The sequence below is a fragment of the Mauremys mutica genome, chromosome 8 (genome assembly GCF_020497125.1).
Source record: "Mauremys mutica isolate MM-2020 ecotype Southern chromosome 8, ASM2049712v1, whole genome shotgun sequence".
Lineage (NCBI taxonomy): Eukaryota > Metazoa > Chordata > Testudines > Geoemydidae > Mauremys > Mauremys mutica.
In genome coordinates, this window is record NC_059079.1 from 27935514 (window position 1) to 27957678 (window position 22165).

General features: G+C 43.1%; 1 protein-coding gene across 5 annotated transcripts in view; it reads right to left on the minus strand.

The window, feature by feature from the left end:
• TTLL7 (tubulin tyrosine ligase like 7) overlaps nt 1-17250 on the minus strand; it is a 122253-nt gene extending 105003 nt beyond the window's left edge. For 4 of the 5 annotated variants that reach the window (XM_045026213.1, XM_045026211.1, XM_045026214.1 and 1 more), the window contains exons 1-2: nt 17148-17250; nt 5257-5408 (exon numbers count right to left, since the gene is read on the minus strand). In XM_045026213.1, the coding sequence (XP_044882148.1) occupies nt 5257-5268 (12 nt within the window). In that variant the 5' untranslated portion in view covers nt 5269-5408; nt 17148-17250. The remainder of the gene's footprint in view (nt 1-5256; nt 5409-17147) is intronic. The other variant, XM_045026212.1, reaches the window with a different exon arrangement.
• Between the last annotated feature and the right edge of the window lie 4915 nt (nt 17251-22165).

Below are 22165 nucleotides of genomic sequence, written 5' to 3' on the forward strand. Positions count from 1 at the left end.
AGGCAGCCGGCGGTGGCTCCCGAAGGGCGGGCGAGCGGGGGCTGCGGCGCGGGCCCCGCGGCCGGGACGTGTCTCACCTCCCCCTGCCAGCCCGGGTAGCGGCGGCCCCGCGGCTGCTCCGCCCTCGGACGCGGAGGACCTAGCAACCGGGGCGCGACGGGCCGCAGGACAGCGGGGCCGGGGCTCGTCCAGCGCTCACCCCGCCCGGCCTCGCCCCGTCAGAGCCAGCGGCTGGGCAGCGAGGGGGCGCCCTGCCCTGCGGGGCCGCCGCGGGATCCCGCCACACCGGCTAGCGGCACCCGGCTCCGGAGCCCCGCGCCGCACCCCTCGGATACTAGCGCTGCTGACCCCCCGGCCGCTCCCTGCGGATCCCTGACGCTGCTCCCCCCATCACTGCTCTTCCCCCGGTCCCCAGCGCAAAGCAAAGCAAAACTGAGCGGGGGCGGAAACCTTCCCCTAAGGCTCTGATCTGCCTTTAGGTCAGTGGTGCTCTCACCAGGGGTACAGGGAGCTCTGGGGGGACGCACGTGCTGGTGAGGGTGCAGGTAAGCTAGACGTGCATGTAGACTTTGTTTTAAAATCCTTTTCCCCTCAATACCTTGTTCCTACCGTTAAAGTAAACAATACTTTGGTTCTAATTAGGGTATGTCTACACTACAAAATTAAGTCAATTTTCTAGAAGTTGATTTTATACAGTCTATTGCGTATGTCCACACTAAGCGCATTAAGTCGGCAGAGTGCGTCCTCGCTACCGCAGCTAGCATCGACTCACAGAGCGGTGCTATGTGGGTAGTTATCCCACAGTTCCCAGAGTCACCGCTGCCCATTGGAATTCTGGGTTAAGCTCCCAATGCCTGATGGGGCAAAAACGTTGTCGCGGGTGGTTTGGGGTACATGTTGTCAGGCACCCCCTCCCTCCTTCTGTGAAAGCAACAGCAGACAATCGTTTCATGCCTTTTTTCCAGGGTCCCGTCCGTCGGACCCACTCAGTCCGCTGCCTGCCTGGATGATCAGAACCCCAGGCAGTCAGTGGGCTGAGCCCACTGCCAGTCTGGGGCTCCGTCCGCTCAGCTGGCAGACCTCAGTGAGGTCGATCAGGGGTGCCTGGACAGACAGGGCTATCCTCCTCTTAGAGCACCGAATGGGAGTGACTCCAGGTCATTCTCTTCTTTAAGTTTCATCTCATGGAGATTCAGTCCTGCCTGGAATATCATGTGAGCGGGAGGCTTCTGCCTCAGGCTGCTCTCCCAGCTGGCATTACCGCGCAGTCGCACCTACCCCAGCCTTCCCCTTGCTCCCATGGCTCATGAAGCCTGGACAGTAGTAACGAGCAGTTCAACTTGTGGAATGACAAATCCAGAACGAAGGATTGCACTCTGTGGGCCACGTTAAGATTATTTCAGAGTCCTAGATAGCATTTAGTCCCTATAGAAGGCTTCATGAAAATTTCCCCCCTGCCCCTAACAAAAACATTAATTTATCAGAGCAGCTGAAAGGGTAAGGAACCCAGGACTATAACTTAGAGCTTCCATATTATTTAGCTCATAATTGATATAATTCAAAGTAAAATTTCACAGCACAGTCTGATCTAAGACTAAAAATGCAGGGGGGAATCAGAAAAAGGAACAGTGACCTGTTGCCACCCAGGGACATTTCACATGTTAGGTGAACGTGATCACCACTACACTAAGGGGCTTTTGTGTGTTAGGTGAACATGGTAACCACTACACTATGGGGCTTTTCTTTTTTTGCCACAGACTTTGCCGAATGCACAGGAATGTTTTCTCTAGCTACAGAAGCTACCTAATGCAATGTCTATATCTATGGCCTTCCTGCTCACAAAGCCGTTATGCCCCCACCCAAGGCTGACACAGCGCAGAGTTCATGTGACATAGCAACCTGGCTTGGGCAGGATTGCTAGCGAGGCATGATACTTTTGCTGTTAAGCAAACACAGCAATTCTTTCCTGGCCTCTGCCACTGAATGCCTCCATGCATTATGCCCTATCAGTGCAGGAGGACTGCATGAGCTTGGAAAACATGTAATCTCGAATGCAGGTTTTTTTGCCTTCTAATGTATGATAACCTCAGGGACGGAGATGATAGGGGGAGCGTAGAAACATTCGGGGGTTACTGCATGGTCACCTGTGCTGATGAGTTCGCCACGCTGGCCAAACAGGAAATGAAATTCAAAAGTTCCCGGGGCTTTACCTGTGTACCTGGCTAGTGCATCTGAGTTCAAAGTGCTGTCCAGAGCGGTCACAATGGAGCACTCTGGGATAGCTCCTGGAGGCCAATACTGTCAAAATGCGTCAACGCTACCCCAAATTCAATGATTTCAGCGCTAATCCCCTCATTGGGGAGGAGTACAGAAATCAATTTTAAGAGCCCTTTAAGTTGACAAAAATGGCTTCGTCGTGTGAACAGGTGCAGGGTTAAATCAATCTAACGCTGCTAAATTTGACCTAAACTCGTAGTGTAGACCAGGACTAAGAAGGCTCTCTGGTCACGACAAAACACCGCTGGTTGCAGACTGCCGACAGGAAGAATTGCAGGTGCCAAGCCCAGTTCGATATGCTGGGTAAACATTGAATACACCAGGTACCATAGCCCAGGGCATGGTCTAAGAGTGGGAGAATTGTGGAATTCCACTCCAGAAGAGATAAAGGCATGAGACCTGAGAGTACACTCTGAGGCAGACCAAGAAAAGGGAAAAGTTGCGCCTAGCCCTGCAACAGTGACAACTTCATCTCTAAAATGTATGAGTGTTGTGACAAATTTATTAATATTTATGAGATGCTGAGCTGCCATAAGAATGCAGCCATACAAGAATATGCAAGATAGGTAGATTGGAAATTTAGTGCAAAGAGCTGCCCCTTGACTGCAGGGTGGAAGTTAGTACAAGGGTCAGGAGAATGCAATGCTGGAGTGAGACTGGGTGCTGGACAGGGTCTAGGCTGAAGCAAGACTGGGACAGGACTGGAATGGGCTCAGGCAGGGCTGAGCTAGGAACAGGTATAAGTCTGAGATCGCCTAATTGAGGCCATAGTAGTATATGGGAGAGTCGACTTCAAACAAGAAGAACCCTCACAGTAAAATTCCTAATTTCTAATTATTTAAGAAAATTATTGTTGTCACCTTTTGACTTGAGTAGCTAGTCAGTGTTCAGGACTATGAATGGGAGTAGAAATTGATGATGGAGACTAGTATTTTGTTTATTTACTAGATATGTACAAATCCTACTTCTGTGAACACAGGAGGAACCAAAAGCCGACAGAGTAGTTCCTGTCACTTTCTAGTTCTGTCTTTTACTTTCTCTCCCCCACCCCCCTTTTTAGCTAGCCCAGACCCAAAAGCTCTCTCTGCCTTCTTCCAGGGCGACACCCTAGTTACAGCCTTTTGTTTGGATTTCTTCAGGTTTTCTGTCACTTTCTAGTTCTGTCTTTTACTTTCTCTCTCCCCCCACCCCCCAACAATACTTAGTTCAAGCGCCTCTAACCACACAGTTCAAAACTCCTGGTGGGATCACATCACTTTTGTCTTAGGTGGAGGTTTGTGATTAATTTATGCTTACAGTTATGTTAATTGACAGGTCATCTCACATCTGTCAGTTTCAATCAGGTTTCAACTCAATCCATACCAAGGTTTCAGCCTGTAAGATTTCTGTTTTCATAGATATAAAACCCTGGAAATAGTGTATTTAGGAAAGTCACTACACAGTTCTATAAAAGCAGCAAAGAGTCCTGTGGCACCTTATAGACTAACAGATGTTTTGGAGCATGAGCTTTCGTGGGTGAATACCCGCATCCGACAAATTGGGTATTCACCCACGAAAGCTCATGCTCCAAAACGTCTGTTAGTCTATAAGGTGCCACAGGACTCTTTGCTGCTTTTACAGATCCAGACTAACACGGCTACCCCTCTGATACTTTACACAGTTCTAAATATCCACCACAAATGAAGTACTGTAACATGCAGAGTTAATAAACTCTTATAACCAAGTAGATTTCATTACCACCTTGATTGTTCATACAACAAAAGCAACAACATTTCTCAGGCTTGACAAGGTACATAAGAACAGCAATACCGGGTTAGACCAAAGGTCCATCTAGCCCAGTATCCTGTCTTCTTCCAATGGCCAATGCCAGGTTCCCTGGAGGGAATGAACAGAACAGGTAATCACCAAGTGATCCACCCCCTGTCAAGTTTCAGTGTAGCAGCCGTGTTAGTCTGTATCCGCAAAAAGAACAGGAGTACTTGTGGCACCTTAGAGACTAACAAATTTATTTGAGCATAAGCTTTCGTGGGCTACAGCCCATTTCATCGGATGCATGAAAGCGTATGCTCAAATAAATTTGTTAGTCTCTAAGGTGCCACAAGTACCCCTTTCAAGGTATGTCAGACTTGGATGGGAAACTTCCATATTCTATATGGAAAGGTAATCATTTCTTGATATCATATGCACATGTTCTATTTAGTTCTTTCCTGGATTTCACCAAATATGTTTGACATAAATAAGTTAGCTTTATACTTGCAGAATTGATTTGACTTACATCTGTAACTGAACATCAAAATCTTTATATGAAAAAGTTGGATACAACACAGCATTTTTAAAAATTCCTATTCAGTTGTTCTTGTACTGATGTGCACTAACATTAGCTGCTCACTGGGAAGGGAAATTCTAGTTGCACTTTATTTATCAGGCACAGCAGATGAGAGTATCACTAGTGTTAGTACATTGGAAGATGTGTGTGAAATTGTTTTGATGTGTATTTGAGATTTCAGTTTTATCTGTACTCTGTACCAGAATCAAAAATGCAATAAAAAGAATGTGTATAAGTAACTGGTTAAAGGCTTTTGATGCATTACGTTGTGAATTCTATCCCACATTATTGGTTTTATTTAGGCATTTAAAAATACAACTCAAATTTACAAATCTTAGTTCAAAAATTGTTGTATGTTAAACAACTATAAGTAAGGTTTTACATTTTTATAATGATGAAGATATTGTGAATATCCTGGAACAAAGGGACAGATCCTCAGCTGGTATAATAGAGCTATGCTGATTTATGCTAGCTGGAGATCTGGCCCACAGATGCATAGGAAGGCAAGTTTTATGGAACAAACATTTTACATTCCAACGTCTTATTCATGTCTGTGAACAGTGACATAAAAAGGAATCCTGTCTCTGTAACAGCATACTACACAACAGCTTACTCCAAAATCCCATAAAGAAACAGTATTTAAGATCAAATACCTTATTTTGCATAACAAGCAAGTTTTCTTGATAGCAGAATCTTCTTCACCTTAAAGAATGAGAGAGCAATGTAGAAAATCTTACAAACTTGTCATATAAAAATCTGAAGGAATCAAGCTAATTTGTCTGGCATCGCTCCTTGTGTTCTGCATCTGCTTTGAAAAACAAACAAACAAAAAAACCCACATGATTAAAAGCATGAGAAAAAATGTAATGCTTTTTCTTTGTGCATCACATACTGGCTTTCTATAAAATGGCAAAAATTAATTCTATACAAACCTTTTCCTTTACCAAAAATTTCTAAAGAAAGCCTCCAATCTGAATCTGTTGCTAACTTTCTATATCCATTGAGAGTAAAAATGAGCAAATTTTTATTATAATTGAATGTTTTCTTTCAATATTTTCATACAATTTTGCATTTTCAATATTTTTAAAGAATTTCAGAACGGAAAAGATGTATTTGGTCATCCAATGCATTTCCTATCTGTTCAGGATTGGTTCTTACAGTATATTTACTGATGCATTATACAATATAGTTTTCAGTTTCTCAAGCAGTGGAACTTCTGCTACTTCCCTAACCTAATCAATCTTGCTGTTGTCTTCCTACATAAAACGATTTACATTTTTAAGAAGTAGAAATTTACTGTTTAGATTTTTCTTTAAAGAGAAATATATAGAATGTAGAGGGGTGAGAAATCTTCATTCCAAAATGTCTCTTCAGCTGCTGGAAGAGGGAGGTAAGGCATATTCACAATTAATAAAATACAGAATCATAGGACTGAAAGGGACATTGAGAGGTCTTCTAGTCCAGTCCCCCGCACTCAAAGCAGGACTAAGTATTATCTAGACCATCCCTCACACGTGTTTGTCTAAACTGCTCTTAAAACTGACAATGACTGAGATTCCACAACCTCCCTGGGCAATTTATTCCTAATGCCCAACCTAAACTGCCCTTGCTGCAATTTAAGCCCATTGCTTCTTGTTCTATCCTTTCTAGGCAGTCATTTTCCATTTTGTATGTGTGCAATTGATTGTTCCGGCCTAAGTGGAGTACTTTGCATTTGTCATTATTGAATTTCATCCTATTTACTTCAGACCACTTTTCCAGTTTGTCCAGATCATTTTTAATATTAATTCTATCCTCCAAAGCACTTGCAACGCCTCCCAGCTTGGTATCATCTGCAAACTTTGTAAGTGTGCCCTTTTTGCCATTATCTAAATCATTTATTGAACAGAATCGGACCAAGAACCAATCCGTGCAGGACCTCACTTGATATGCCCTTCCAGCTTAACTATGAACCACTAACTGCTGTCTGAGAACAGTATTCCAACCAGTCATGCACCCACATCATAATAAGTATTAAGGACCATTCCTTCAAGGTAAGCACCACTTTTGAGGTGCTGAGCTCCTTCCATCCCTCATTTAATTAAATAGGAATTGAGATGCCAATGCAGATGATATGAGGTCCTCAATATTTTGTAGCGAACTTTGCAGAAGATTTATCAAATAGGCAGTTGTATGTTAACAATAAAACTTTTCTTAATTCAAGCATTAAAAATATGGTCTGCTCTAACTTCAGTGAAATCCATTGCTTTGATTTGGGAACATCATACTTTTATTAATAAAAATGTTTAATGTATCCATATTCAAAGCAGGTGAGACAATTCTAAAGTTATTTTAAGTCTATGGTAACAATGCTTACATGTTCTGCTTCAGATCAGGCAGTTTCTTTTAAAACCTTCTCTAGTTCAGTAGCTGAAGATAGACTTAGGCTCTGTCTACACTACAGCCAGGATCGACTCTGAGATCGATCCATGGGTGGTCAATTTAGCGGGTCTAGTGAAGACCCACCAAATTGACAGCAGATCGCTCTCCAGTCGACCCCTGTACTCTACCCCTGATGAGAAGAGTAAGGTAAGTCAACAGGAGAGTTTCTCCCATTTACTGCCCACGGTGGAGACCCCACGGTAACTTGACCTAAGGTACATCAACTCCAGCTATGTTATTCACGTAGCTGGAGTTGAATAGTGTAGGTCAACTTACCACGATAGTGTAGACATAGTCTTAATGTTGTACTTATTGCTAATATAACCAAACATACTCATACAGTAACTTCCATCCAAAGATAACAAAACGCTTCACAGACATTAATGAATTAAAACCTCACAATACCACTGTGAGGTAGGTATTTTATAGATGGTGAAAATGAAGCTCAGAGAGATTAAATAACTTGTCCAACATCATTAAGGGAGTGTGGGAGAAAAATGCCTGTGCTCTAGCCACAAAAAAATCCTCCTTAGAAAAGCAAGATGAATCCCTACAGTTGCTTTCAGCCATCAGAGAAACTGTGATCAATTAAAACAATACAAAGCGGAGGTTTAATTAATGAAATATTTGAGCTCTTCTTGGTCTTCAGTTGGGATGTGAAATACAGCAAGGACCAAAATTCAACAACTTTTTTTTTTTAACTTGGATACAGCCCTCATTATTTTGCATCACTTCTAATGTGGACTGCGTTTAGAACACTGGATATTTGAAATGAAACTCTACTTACTAACAAACCAAAACAGGGTATTAAATGCCCAGGTGTTTGTGTGGAAGTGGAAAATACGATTGTTTGTTTTTATAAATTGTAAACCAATTTTCTTTTTGCGATAACAGCTGTGTGTACATAATTACTACTGTAAATAAAACATTCCATAAGGAATACCTTTTATGCTGTAAGCGTCATGTTGTGAATTCTATGCCTGAAGAAATGTAAGCAGAACCACGAAGTAAAGATCAGGAGTGGTTAAGCTGTTTCACAAACTTTTAATGCTTCTATTTTTTTCTGTGCTCCAAGTAGGACTGGGTTCTTTTTGTGACTATAAATAACATAGTACTGTAACGATAAGGTCAATCAAAGCTTATACTATACTTCAGAGAATAGGCTGATTACTTCTTATGGTCCAACCCCTGTTCCATGCTTCCTGCCATACATGACAGAGCCCAGGTCCATCATTCCATACATGATCTACTCCCTGAATAATGATGATCATCATTGTTGTATTCCACACGTATCATCCATACACTTTTCCATAGGCCTCAAAGTGCTTTTTGTACAGTGTGTATCACCTTCATTTTACATATAGGAAAAAATGAAATACAAAGAGCTTAAGTGATTTGGTCATGACCACAAAGAAGACAGTAGCAGAGTGAGAAATCATAACATATTTTTCTTTTCTTTCCTTTCAGTCTCATGCCCTAGTCACTGGACCATGGTGTCTGAAGGATGTAGTTGCAGGCATGGACTCATGTGTTCCTGGGAACTTCAGGCTGCATTTTGCCTTCCTGAGGTGCTACCAATGTGTTGGTATAGCTCCATGCCACCCTCAATCTAGGCTGTAGCTAAGGGCCACTATAAGGCTCTATACACCTCTAACTTCGACAGAGAAAGTGTACCTCAGGCTATAGTTGTACAGTATGAAAGATAGTTTTTTCAAAAGTGCTGTCTACTGCTGTTTATGAAGAGCCTTCTTAGACAATATTTGCTAGTCATTTAATTATGTTTTTGTGAGGAAGTGTCTTTTCCAAGTTCCTCTAAAACAAAATATACACACACTGTTGAGTCCCTTTGTTGGGGTTTGACATTATTAAAGAAATTAACAGGAAAATAACAAGGTTAATCTCAAACTCTGTCTCTAGGCTTGGCCTCTCCTAGTGTTCTTAATTCAAGACTGCTCAGCCTAAATTTCCTCTCCCCCTTCAGAGAGCCACACCGTCCTCCTTTATAAAAGCCACTTGCTCAGTGAGTTAGCAGAAGCCATGCAACTTTTTCCCAGCAGCATCAACACCCGCTAACAGCTTCTTATCTTCTATCAGTCTAATCTTCAAAGTACTATCTGGTACTATCTGCTGAAAATCAAATGCCCTGATGCATGACGCATTTTTATATAGCACCAAATGTGTGCTATGTGCTTTATTGGACTTATTGCTGCCGTAAACATTTTTTACTATAGGGAACAATGTGCTTTTACAAGCTGTAAGCATAACATATCCTTTCATATACAATAAACTGCAACTTTACAGTCCTCGCCATTTAAACTTCCCTCTGAGACCCATTAATCATGGGTGTAAACATGTACTGTGATATCAAGGAAGTCAATGAAGTTGCATTCAGTTATACCATGGCTGAATTTGGCTCCATCACTTCAGGCATCTTTTCAAATTAAATCTGCCACAATAACTTGAGAATTGTTTGTTTCTTTAACTACATAAAATATCCTTTCAAAACAGACTGTCTTCATTTATTTTGTTTAGCAACCCTGTGTTAGTATGTAGAGTTTCTCAAGGACCCATATCAAAAGGGAGGAAATCTCAGGACCTCAGCCTTTTGAAGATACTCCTATACTGAATGAAAGACAGACCATGAAAAGTCCATGCCTACATGGTCTCTATCATCTAGGAGGTGAAAGACTGAAGAAAGAAGCACAAATTCAAGGAAAGTGACTGTGGTAACCTGTGTGCGCTGGCCAATTATACACATGCTTACCAATAGTCATGGTGGATTCTTCATCACTGACATTTTAAATCAAGATTGCCTGTTTTTCTAAAAAATATGATCTAGGAATTATTTTGGGGACGTTCTAGAGCCTATGCTATACATGATGTCAGATTAGATCAGGGATAGACAAACTATGGCACACGTGGCAAAGGCAGCATGCGAGCTTTTTTTCTGTGGCACTCACATTGCCTGGGTCCTGGCCACCAGTCCGTGGGGCTCTGCATTTTAACTTAATTTTAAATGAAGCTTCTTAAACATTTTTAAAACCTTATTTACTCTACATACAACAATAGTTTAGTTCTATATTATAGACTTATAGAAACAGACCTTCTAAAAATGTTAAAATGTATTACTGGCTCGCGAAACCTTAAATCACACCACTTCTGAAAGGTTGCCAACCCCTGGACTAGATGATCATAATGGACCTTTCTGGCGATGAAATCTATGAATCAATGCTGGTCCCTCAAAATAATGAAACTGCAATACGCTTACTGCACATAAACTATCCATCCACAAGCTGGAATGAGAGCATATAGCATTAGCCAGTACTGCCTATACCATTGCTGGAATGTTGGCTAAATGTAGAGGTGCTTGAACAGCTGCTTCTGCCAGTACTGTTTCAGGCTTGTCAGTAGACAACAGAGAATGGAAGAGCTGTTGTTCTGATGATGGATCATCAAGATGAAATGAGGGAATAGACAGGGCCTCCAACCCCACAGAAGTTTTGGTGCTTCACACTTCTCAGGATGTATCTTGCTGTGTAAAACATGGTAGTCAGCGTGTTCTTTTGCAAAGTATATTTTATCAGTTCTCGGTCACTGTTACAGCTGCATCTTATTAGGTGATAGGAATATAAAATACATTGCCATAAATCTGAAGAGACCCATCAGGCCAGCAGTTTGATTTGTGAAGACATAATGACTGTTTTGTATGAGATTTTGCTGCTGTCACCATGACCCTTCTTAGAAATGGCAATGAATATACATGTTTCATGACCAAGCGTGGTTTCTAAATCTTCCTTCTCTTACAAATATCATTTGGTTTAATTTGAGGGGGAAAATGGAGACTTATTTTCATGGCTGAAGCCTCTGAAGCTGCCTGCAGCTCATTTAAATTTAGGATAGGAGAACCACTGAAAGCCCTGGTTACAGATAAAATGAATCTAGAACCCTAAAAATTTTAGAGAAGCTTGACCTAAATAATCAGGTGTCTTTTAATAATTCTACTTAACAACACTGTACAAACATTGTATAATGTTCCTTGCAGCATTGTTATCTCCATTTTACAGATGGGGGAACAGACACAGAGATTCAAATTCCTCCCAGCTCTGTGGTATTGTTCTAGGCATGAATTTGGGCCAATGTAATGGGATGTTCACCTCACAGTTACCCAGAAAGGGTTAATGCAGAGTGAGCGGAGAGCTAATTAGCCGAACAAGCCACAGCTGGGGAATCAGGTGGCCAAGTAATTCCTTGACTGAGTAAGGGAGCCCCTCTAAGGAGGAACAACAAGCTGGGATGGGACTATAAAGATAGGAAATTGGAAGCAGAAGGGAGCTACTGGGGAAGCCTGTAGTCACTCCCTGGGAGAAGTATTTGGTAGCTGTAGGGACAGGTAACCCATTGTTATTCCCAGGGAGGGAATTAAGATGTTGGTAAACCCCACAGAGTGGGGAGTGCCAGATGGTAGGAGAGGGTTTAGGAAAAGGCAGTAAGGTCTAAAAGGGAATAAACCTTGACTGCTGGCTGAAGGGTTGGCCTGGGCTCATGTGCTGGCCGCTGAGGGAGCAATGAATGGGAAGACTACCTCAGACTGCTAGTGTGGCTAGAGATTTTGAAACCCTCTAGTACCTGGAAGGGGAAAACACATGTAGTGACCTGGCTGGAGGGCTGAGTCATGAAGAGGCAGCAGCAGTTTATGGAGTGAGAGATGGAGCACAGTGTGCAACTGGGGGAAGTGAGGTTGAGCTGGTGAGCTATTCTGCAGAGTGACCATGAGGAGATGCCATCCTGCACTTAGTAGAGCACCCTGTTCCAATGTCCATCACAGCCAGAAAAGTTAATTGCCCAAGACCACACAGTAAACCATACTCAGAGATCAGTCTGAGGGAATCTTATTCAGTGTTAATATAATTTACTACATACCTTACATATCACTTTTGAATGTAGCCCAATGAGTCACTGGCAGAACCAGGAGTAGAACTGTTCCAGGATTCCACTCCTATGCTCAGTTCACTAGATCATACAGCCCCTCTCTTGATCCTAAGAAATGTTGGGATCCTAAGGACACTTTTGGATTAATTTATGGTTGGCATGTCTTTTAATAAAGCCAGATTTTAAAATAGTAATTTGACTCTAATATCTTTGGTTTTCATAATGCACACAATTCATGCAATAGTTAACTAGTAAATCTATTTCTGGGAAACTTCAGTTGCAGTTAAATTCTTCACATTTTTTTGAAATGCAAAGAATGTCTAATGCTACATAAAAATGAAAAATGATTAATTATTTTTCCTCAAAGTCTTACATTACTGAAAGACAGCTATCTGATTAATCAGAATAGCAACATGTGCAGGACCATAATCTAAAATCTGGCATGCATAGTTAGCTAACATTCACTGTCAAGGAACTTCAATAAGTTCAATTTATTGTCCTGTGTGAATGTTCTGTTCATTAAGATGATGGATTTTATAATAATGGACAAAGGCTAGGCATATGTTGTGAAAACTTCCCTATGCAGGTCAACCTCCAACCAACTTGCAACAGCTCTGAAAACTTAAGTCTTTGGTCTCTTAAGCAATGGTTGCTAGCTGTGCAGAATTGTGCATTGATTTTTGTGATGAAGACAAACATTTTACTAAGGACTAGAATGGGACTATGAAAATCATTCTGTACTTTGCCAGTGATTTGCTGTGTGGTCATAGACATACCTTTCACTTCTCTGCCTCTATTTCCTCCTCTATGAAATGGGGATACTCAATTAACTTTGCAGAAGCTGGATATGTCTGTACAGACCTTTGAAAATGTAAAATGCTATATAAATGCTGATATTATAATAGAGTTAATATCTAACTTTTATAGTAAGACCCATCCCATCCCACCCACTTAGGAGGAGAAATTGGTGATAGATATTTCTTTGACACAGTTTTATTTATGTATAAAAATGTACAAAGTCCTGTGTGTCTGAGCATAGAAGGAATCAAATAGCAGAAAACAGCTTCTTCTGCTCACAGTACCAAGAACCCTCTTTTCAGCCTGCACTCCTGAAACCTCCTCCCTGGCTTCTCACAAGGTCCTACTCCATGCTTTCAGCTGCTCCTTTAGGCTGTCTCACTCCTTGGTTTTCTGTGTTCTGTTCACACTCACACCCACTAGCCCCAACCTCCTAGGCAAATTCAAATAATGCTTTTGTCTTAGGTGGCAGCTTTTAATTAACTTATCCCTCCAGTTATGTTAATTGATAGGTGACGCTACACCCATCAATCTCAGTGAGTTTTTAACTTGCCCCATAACAAGGTTTCACCCAGATCATAACCATAATATCCTAAGATGCCGAGTGTGGCTGCAGAGGCCAAAGTTAATTTCTTCTCCATTTTAGGAGGCGGGGTTTTGGACTGCAAGGAGGCAGAACAAACTGTGGCTAGCTCAGTGGTCCCCAACCTTTTTGTGGCCAGTAGCACATTCATGTTTTCAGAAGAGTGTGGCGGGTGCCAACAATTTTTCAAGGCTTATTTTGTATTTGTACATTAAATAATACGAAAATCATCATATTAAATATTACATAATATATTAATCCAGAGGAAAGAGAGAAGCTGGAGAGAAGCTGCGAGGACAGAGAAAACCGGCGCCCGCAGCCTGCAGCCCCCGAGTTCTCTGTCCCCGGCAGGCGTGGGGCCGCAGCTTGTCTCCCCTGCTGGGCACTAGGCGGGCCCCACGCCTGCCGGGAACAGAGAACACCACACCCGCAGCCTGAGTTCTCTGTCCCCGTCAGGCACGGGGCCATGGCTTCTCTCCTCTGCTGGGCACTAGGCGGGCGCACATAAATGCCCCGGCGGGCACCACGGTGGGGACCACTGGGCTAGCTGAAGCTTACAGCAGTCTCTTTGCTGTTATGTAATGTTAACTCCAATTATTTTTTAAAGTAAAAGCTGTTCATACCTTAAGAATGACAGAGGCCAGTTTTTAAACCTTACTACAGCCCCATTACTCTGCTCCACTGGCATACAGGGGACATCAAGGGGACAGAGCAGCTCCTTGTGTAATTCTCCAGGCACAAGTTCTACATGTGCATATGTAGACATGGACTATCTGTCTTTTCAGCCTCTAAGACTAAGGACTGGGGGGCGGGGGGTGCACAGAAGTGGGAGTGGCCAGAGAACTGCATTCCAGCAAATTTTGGGCAACAGAAATACATAGGCTTCCCTGTACATTGCTGTAAATTAGGGTCGCTGTTAGGGTATGCCTACACTTCAGAGACTGTAGCATCATAGCTCTGCTGGCATAATCCCACAGTGTAGACATAAGTCTACACCAGTGGAAGGGTTTTTTCCTTCAGTGTAAGAACACCACCTCCCTGAACAAAGTTTGGTGGTGTTGATACTACGAGGACTGTAGCCGCATAGCTACGGCACTATCACTATGTCAGCATAACTGCATACTGTACACATAGCCTACAGTGACAGAAGGGGTTTCTCGGTCACTCTAGGAACACCTTCTCCCTGAGCTATGGTAGCTAGGCCAGTGGAAGCATTCTTCCGATGACCTAGTTGCATCTAAACCGGGGTTAGGTTAGCATAGGATAGCACTCAGGATATGGGTTTTTATACCCCTGAGCACCATGGCTATGTCGACCTAAGTTTTAAGCCTAGACCAGGCCTTAGCTACATCAACAGAAGCATTCTTCCACCTACATTTCCGCATCCATGCTGGGTGTTAGTTCACTACAGCTATGTCCATCAGGGGTGTGGCTTTTTTACATCCTTGATCAACACAGGTATGTCAATGTAATTAAGTGTAGACCAAGCCTAACCTACACCACAGGCTGCACCAATGCTCAGATTCTGGGAGATGAAAAGGTGATTTAAAGCACTCAAATTCCCCTCCCCCCAGAAGATTGCTAAACTTTTGTATGCAAGAAAACTTTGCACCACATGTCTATTGATCAAATTCATATGACTTTTCTAGACATACATTTTTTTCCTCACCTCTCCCTTTCAGACCAATCATGCATACTTGCTATTCACATCAGGAATTTCTAGTTTTCAAACCGATAAACATAATGCCAATTCACAGGAAATCTCAGACCCTCCAAATATAGCAAATAATTTCTTAGTATCTTTATAGGAAGTTCATTTAAAAAAGAGGCCATTTCTATAGAGTCAAACAGAACATGAAATGAATTGCTATCAGTTGTAAGGTGATGAAGAATTTAGTATTTAGTCTACATTATTCAAGCAAAGTGAGCTGTTTCCTTAAAAGTAACACATGTAATGCAATAGAATGCTTCTTTGAAAAATGGTGAAAATGTGTTTTTGTTTAGCAGCACTAGGGGGTGGTAGTGGAATACCATGTATTCTCTGTTTTAAAGCATCCTTATTTTGAGAATAGCCATTTATAAAATAGTTTGGTAGCCTTTGCCATTATGATTAGGACTTTCAGAATAATGTTTTTAAAGCCCATTTTTAAAGAGATAATATGGAAGTCTAAGTAACATTGCAGCAGCTGTAATTTTTTTGAAATCTTCCTACTATACCCGAGTCAGTAATGATTTTCAGTAAACTCTGTTCCGTAAATAGCTAATTTTTTCACAATATTATTTAAGACAATAAAATCATTGTTTGGAGATATGTCAGTAAAGAGTGAAATGTAGTTATAGTGTACTGTAACACAGCTTGTGTTATATAATAAAACAAAAAATGATAATTATAAATGTAACGTTATATTAATTATTTAGCATCTTTCATCCCAAAGGATCTCAGAAAGGAGCATATGTCCCAACTTTTCCAAAGCTATCTACCACATGCTGTGGAGAGGAGCAAAATCTAGCAGGAAAGGCCCCAGACATACAGAAGGCAAACAGCTGCTTCATTGTATACTCTGACCTCAGATACTGCAAAGGCTCTTCCGCTCCAATAGCATATAGCTGTGGGAATGCAGAACAGCCACTCTGTGGCTTAATTCCTGGGAAATCAGGCAGAAATCTGCTCTGAGGTTACTAATAGAACCAGCAGTAAGTTCTCCTCCATGCTTTCTACCCCTGTGGAAGAAGGTGGAAGATAGCCAATGACAGCACAGTTCCCTTAGGAGTTTGAGCTGCTGGTCAAAGGGAAGGGGAGGATTGTCAATGGATGGTTCAGAATCTACAGGCAGGGTGGATTTCGATATCCTCCCCTCAAAGGCTGCACACCTATCCATCCCCACATTGAGCTAAACCCTTCCTAGGGGCAGTTTAATTTTATGAAAGAGAATTCACAGGGCTTTGGATGCATGCTTTACCATCTGGCTAATTTATCTATGAAAAGATACCAGGTGACCCCTTATATATACACTACCACAGTATATATATGGAAGCCACCGAAGGAGACACAGCACATTGTACAAAATATGTATTCTTCTGAAGCATCTACTAAGCACTCCCAGAGAAAGAATAACAGACTAGATGGACCATTCATCTGATCCAGAACTACATTTCCTATAATCCCATCTGAAAGGATAATTTTGCCCTAAAATATCAAGAACAATAATGGCTAAATGTTTCAGTAATTGTGGCATCATGATACAATAGCACACAAGGATATCACAATCATAGTCTTTCTAGATGCACAGGACCAAATGTGATGAGGAATCTGGAGATTTGTCCCAGCAGGACCAAGATTTGAAACATTTTTCCTCTAGTTAGTTCTTAATGCCTCTATTGTTACTTACTAATATCACAAAAGTGTCATTTATTTTTACTATTATTTGTAGATGCCTCCAACGAACATGTTGTATCTTGCACCTAAGAGGTGAAGAGGCTCTTCAACTTCTCTCCAAGCCCTTCTCTAACAGGAAACAATAAAATCACACTCTCAGAATGACAGCAGCAGGGTGATTAGTCATTTTCAATGCTGTTCCTTTCCTAGTTAAAAACATTTAATTTCAAGTAATTTGGAGCCAAATATACATTAATTTATAAGTATAAATAGCACAGCAATATAGAAAATAAAATAAGGATTTCACCTAAAAACACAATGCATATATCTATCATATATCACATGTAAAAACCCAGAAACATAAAGAAGGGTATTGCAAGAGAATGTCAAAGCAGCCCAAAAAATTATACAGCCTCTTAGTACAGGTGTGTACTCACAGTTAACTCAATCAGTCCTGAAATGACCTAACCTTTTCCATCAGGTTCAGTTCCCAGCTTTTTAAAAGACCATATATTGTTTCACTGATGTTTACAGGAGTTGTCCTGGGCAACCAAATAGAACACAGAGATTTAAAGGGGCCACATCCTGCCTATTAGTTATATTCTCCCATATCACATGCAAAAGTCCATTTTACTGGGTGACCTATTTGTGTAGAATTGTATAAGTGATGTAGAAAAATCCTTAGTTGATTTCATGACATTGTATATATGTATACAAAATCTCTTTCTGTGAACTATGGAACACACTGGATGTCAGACAGCATATGAGAACTTTAAATTATTTTTCCTTGTCATTCTCAATATGTTCCTTTTGCATTCAGGAAGCAATATCAGCACCCTCTAGTGACAAGGTTTTGTGTATGAATCCAGGGACTTCATTCAGGACTAAGGCCCCATTATGCTGGGGGCTGTACAAACACATATTTAAAAGATTGTGTCTGGTCCAACAATCCTATGAATTATTCTGCACTGAGCTCCCAGGAAGTTAATGGAGGACTGAGACTTGATGCAGAGACAGAATGGCCCTGAACCTCTGGCAGATTCCTGAGATCCACAGGTTCTGAGGGCCAAAGCCCTGTTTGCTCTGTGGTGCCAGACAACCTCCACAGACTAAAAATTTGCCCAAACACATTGTCCTCCTTTTCAGGGCCCAACCACTTGTTTTTCTGTGGAAGGGGCAGTCCCTCTGGATTAGAGGGATGGATTTATGCAACAAAATTTAAAGGGCTCAATGTGTTTAGCTTCATTAATCAACAACTGGTGAGGGGGGCATATGATAATCCATGCACATCCAATAGCATCTGCAATGTGTTAGAGAAAGAGAGAATTAAAAAAAAAAGTTCTTGGGGACTTGACTCCATTTCCCTTTCTCTGCACTCTCTTTCTCCCTGATTCTGCTGGCTTCTTCTTGTCTCCCTTTTCCAGTCACTTTCTATTCTATTCAAGTTCTCATGTCACTCTCACCATGCCATACTGCCATAGACCCTTCCAGAACCTGCTGCTTCCAATAGTATGTCTGACTTTGAGATTTATAGATGAAAAGACCCTGTATGCATACTAAGTATTTTTATGGATTATATTATTAATTTATTATTCACCTGCTAAAGGGTCATGACTCCAAACATTCTGCTCCCTATCTTGATACTGGACATCATGGGAAAATATCACTCCATATATACCCTGGTTACATATAATCCTTTCAACCTATGGATGAGACTGAAAGCTGGCTTCCTGCTTCACTTCCCAGTAAATGCTACCAAATGGCAGAAGGAATGATTGAGAACAAAAGAATGGCCATATTAGGTCAGACCAATGGTCAATCTAGCCCAGTATCCTGTCTTCTGACAGTGGCCAATGCCAGGTTCCCCAGAAGGAATGAACAGAAAAGGCAACCATCGAGTGATTCATTGTGATGTCCAATCCTGGCAATCAGAGGCTAGCAACACTCAGAGCATAGGGTTGCATCCCTGACCCACTTGGCTAATAGTCATTGATGGACCTATCCCCCAGGAACTTATCTAATTCATTTTTGAACCTTGTTATAGTTTTGGCCTTCACACCACCCCTTGGTAATGAGTTCCATATGTTGATTGTGCATTGTGTGAAGAAGTACTTCCTTTTATTTGTTTTAAACCTTCTGCTTATTAATTTCATTGTGGATCCTTGGTTATTGGCCTCATTAACACTACAAAAGTGATTTCTACTTCTTCTTGTCAACTGTTGAGAATAGCCTACTTCCAGCTTAATTGAATTGGCTCATTAGCACTGACGCCCCACTTGGTAAGGTAACGCCCATCTTTTCATATGCTGTGTATTTATATGTCCCTACTGTATGTTCCACTCCATGCATTTGATGAAGTGGGTTTTAGCCCATGAAAGCTTATGCCCAAATAAATTTGTTAGTCTCTAAAGTGCCACAAGGACTCCTTGTTGTTTTTGCTGATACAGACTAATACAGCTACCACTCTGAAACCTGTAAAGAAGTAAATAAAACTTCCTTATTCACTTTCTCCACACCAGTCATGGTTTTATAGGCCTCTATCATATCGCCTCTTAGTCATCTCTTTTCCAAGCTGAGAAGTCCCAGTATTTTTAATCTCTCTTCATACAAAACCTACCCACTTAGCACAAATGCTCAGAGCAAAGATTTTAAGAGTGGCAGCTTGGAAAAAAAGAGGGGAAAGAATGCTTCTGGGAAGACAGAGCTCTATAATCAGAGAGAAATCCTCATCCCATTGAAATCAATGAAAGTGTAGTGTGGGACAGGATCTGGAATGGAAACAAAAGAAGAATATAGCAAAGGTGGCACACAAGCCGATTTTGCCTGGCATGTGCTGCCAGCCGGGGTCCCGGCTGCCAGCCCCACTCAGCCTGCTGCCGGCTGAGTGAACAGAACCCCAGGCCAGCAGAAGGCTGAGCAGGGCCGGCGGCTGGGACCCCAGACCTGCGACAGGCGTGCCCCCCAGCTCCCCCCTCACCACTCCCAGGAGTGTGAGTCGCCGGGGTGCGGGGCCCTGAGCCTGCTGCAGGAGGGGCGGCGGCGGCGGCTCACACTCCCGAGAGCCACAGAGCCCGAGCGCAGAAAGGGGGGAACTGGTGGGCACACGGGGACTGCCACCCGCATGCATCCGCTGCAGGAACCCCCCAGGGGGGCACCGGGCCACAGCCTGGGCAGGCACGCCCCGCAGCTCCCCACTCACCATGCTCGGGTTCTGTGGCTCCCAGAAATGCCCCTCCCGCAGCCTCAGCACTCTGTGGGGGAGGGGTTGTGTGCAGAGCAGCCCGGCAGTGTGTTTTGCCTCCACGTGGAGCTAGCGTCTAAAAATAAATAAAATAATAATAATAATTGGAGATATACCTATCTATCTCCTAGAACTGGAAGGGACCTTAAAAGGTCATTGAGTCCAGCCCCCTGCTTTCATTAGCAGGACCAAGTACTGATTTTTGCCCTAGATCCCTAAGTGGCCCCCTCAAGTATTAAACTCTCAACCTTGGGTTTAGCAGGCCAATGCTCAAACCACTGAGCTATCCCTCCCCCCTAACTGGCATGGGCCTGGTAAGGGGAATCCCGGGGGGCAGTCAGGGAGCAGGGGGAAGGTTGGATGGGTCGAGAGTTCTGGGGGTCCTGTCAAGGGGCGGAGAGCAGTTGGATGGGGTGTGGGAGTCCTGGAGGTCTGTCTGGGTGCGGGGGTGTGGATAAGGGTTGGGGCAGTCAGGAGACAGGTAGGGGGTAGGGTCCTGGGCGGGGTCTCAGAAGGGGGCAGTCAGGGGACAAGGAGCAGGGAGGCTTAGGTAGGGAGTGCGGTTTTGGGGGGCAGTTGGGGCAGGGGTCCCTGGAGGGGGCAGTCAGGGGACAAGGAGCAGGGGGGCTTGGGGGTTCTGACTGGGGCAGTCGGGGTGGGAAGTGGGAGGGAGTGGATGGGGGTGGGGCTAGGGCAGGGTTCTCCCCTCTTTTTTGATTGTTGAAATATGGTAACCCTAGGTGAGGGGGGAGCTGGGGGGCTTATGGGGGGCTGATGCCCACATACATCCACTGCAGCCTGCAGGAGCCCCCAGGGGGGCGCCGGGCTGCAGCCTGGGCAGGAGGGGCAGGGGGCGCGGCTGCTCCCTACTAGTGGCACCGCTGCCTTTGCAGGGCTGCTGCCCCCCTGCACCGTGCCAGCTCCTCCATGGCTGGGGCTCGCTGCTGCCGCAAGCAGGACGCTCTGGCTCTCTGGTGCCTCTGGAAGGCAGCTCCTCCCTGCCGAGCTACTGCAGCGGCCCAAGCCCAGCAAAGCCAGTGAACTCAGGGCAGGGGCCACCTGGGTGGGATGGGGAGGGTTCGTGGGGGCGGGGGGCTCTGCACCCTCTAGAGTAGTTCAGGGGGCGGGGAGGGGGGAACCTGGTCTGCGGAGCAGCCCCTGGGCATGGCTGGCCCCTGGGCAGGTTGGCCTCTGGGGTCTATAAAGGCTTGTTGGGATTTGCCCCTCAATGAACTGATGTGCAAGGGTGGGGGTGGGGGCACCAGGTGGAAGTTTCGCCTAGGGCACAAAATATCCTTGCAACGGCCCTGCCCCAGGCGGGGTGTGCACCCCAGCTTAAGAACCACTGCACTAAACTGATAAGATCTGCATTTTAATTTAATTTTAAATGAAACTTCTTAAACATTTTAAAAAACTTGTTTATTTTACATACAACAATAGTTTATAGACTTATAGAGAGATACCTCCTAAGAACATTAAAATGTATTACCGGCATGCGAAACCTTAAATTTGAGTGAATAAATGAAGACTCAGCACACCACATCTGAAAGGTTGCCAACCCCTGCTATAGAACTTGTTGCCATGGGATGTTATGAAGGCCAAAAGTATATGTGAGTTCAAAAAAGGATAGATAAATTCATGGAGGATAGGTCCATCAATGGCTATTAGCCAAAATGGTCAGGGATGTCACCCAAGCTCTGGGTGTCACTAAACTTCTGACTGCAAGAAACTGGGACTGGACAACAGGAGATGGATCACTTCATAAAATTGCCCTGGTTTGTTCATTCCCTCTGAAGCACCTGACATTGGCCACTGTTGGAAGACAGGATACTGGGCTAGATGGACAATTGGTCTGACCAGCTATGGCCAGTCTTATGTTCTTAAATAAAAGTGAAATGACAAAAAGTAAACCAAGTAAGTTTTCCATTTTTGTTTTTCCTAGTGGGATATATTTAATGTTTCTTTCCTACCTACAAATTGGCTCTTACTGCTTGCTTCTTCCCAGGAATAATGTCCAGACTCCAGGATGCCCATGTATCAGTAAGAGAAAGTTAGTTTTCTTGCCTATAATTTTTATTTCTCATAATGGAGGGCATTCACTAGTCTGGACTTCACTACATAACCAAACATTCCTGATAAAATTATAATGTTATGACTTTCGTTCTATTAATCCTACAGTCTATAATTATTTTATTCATGTTTTCTACTTAGCTA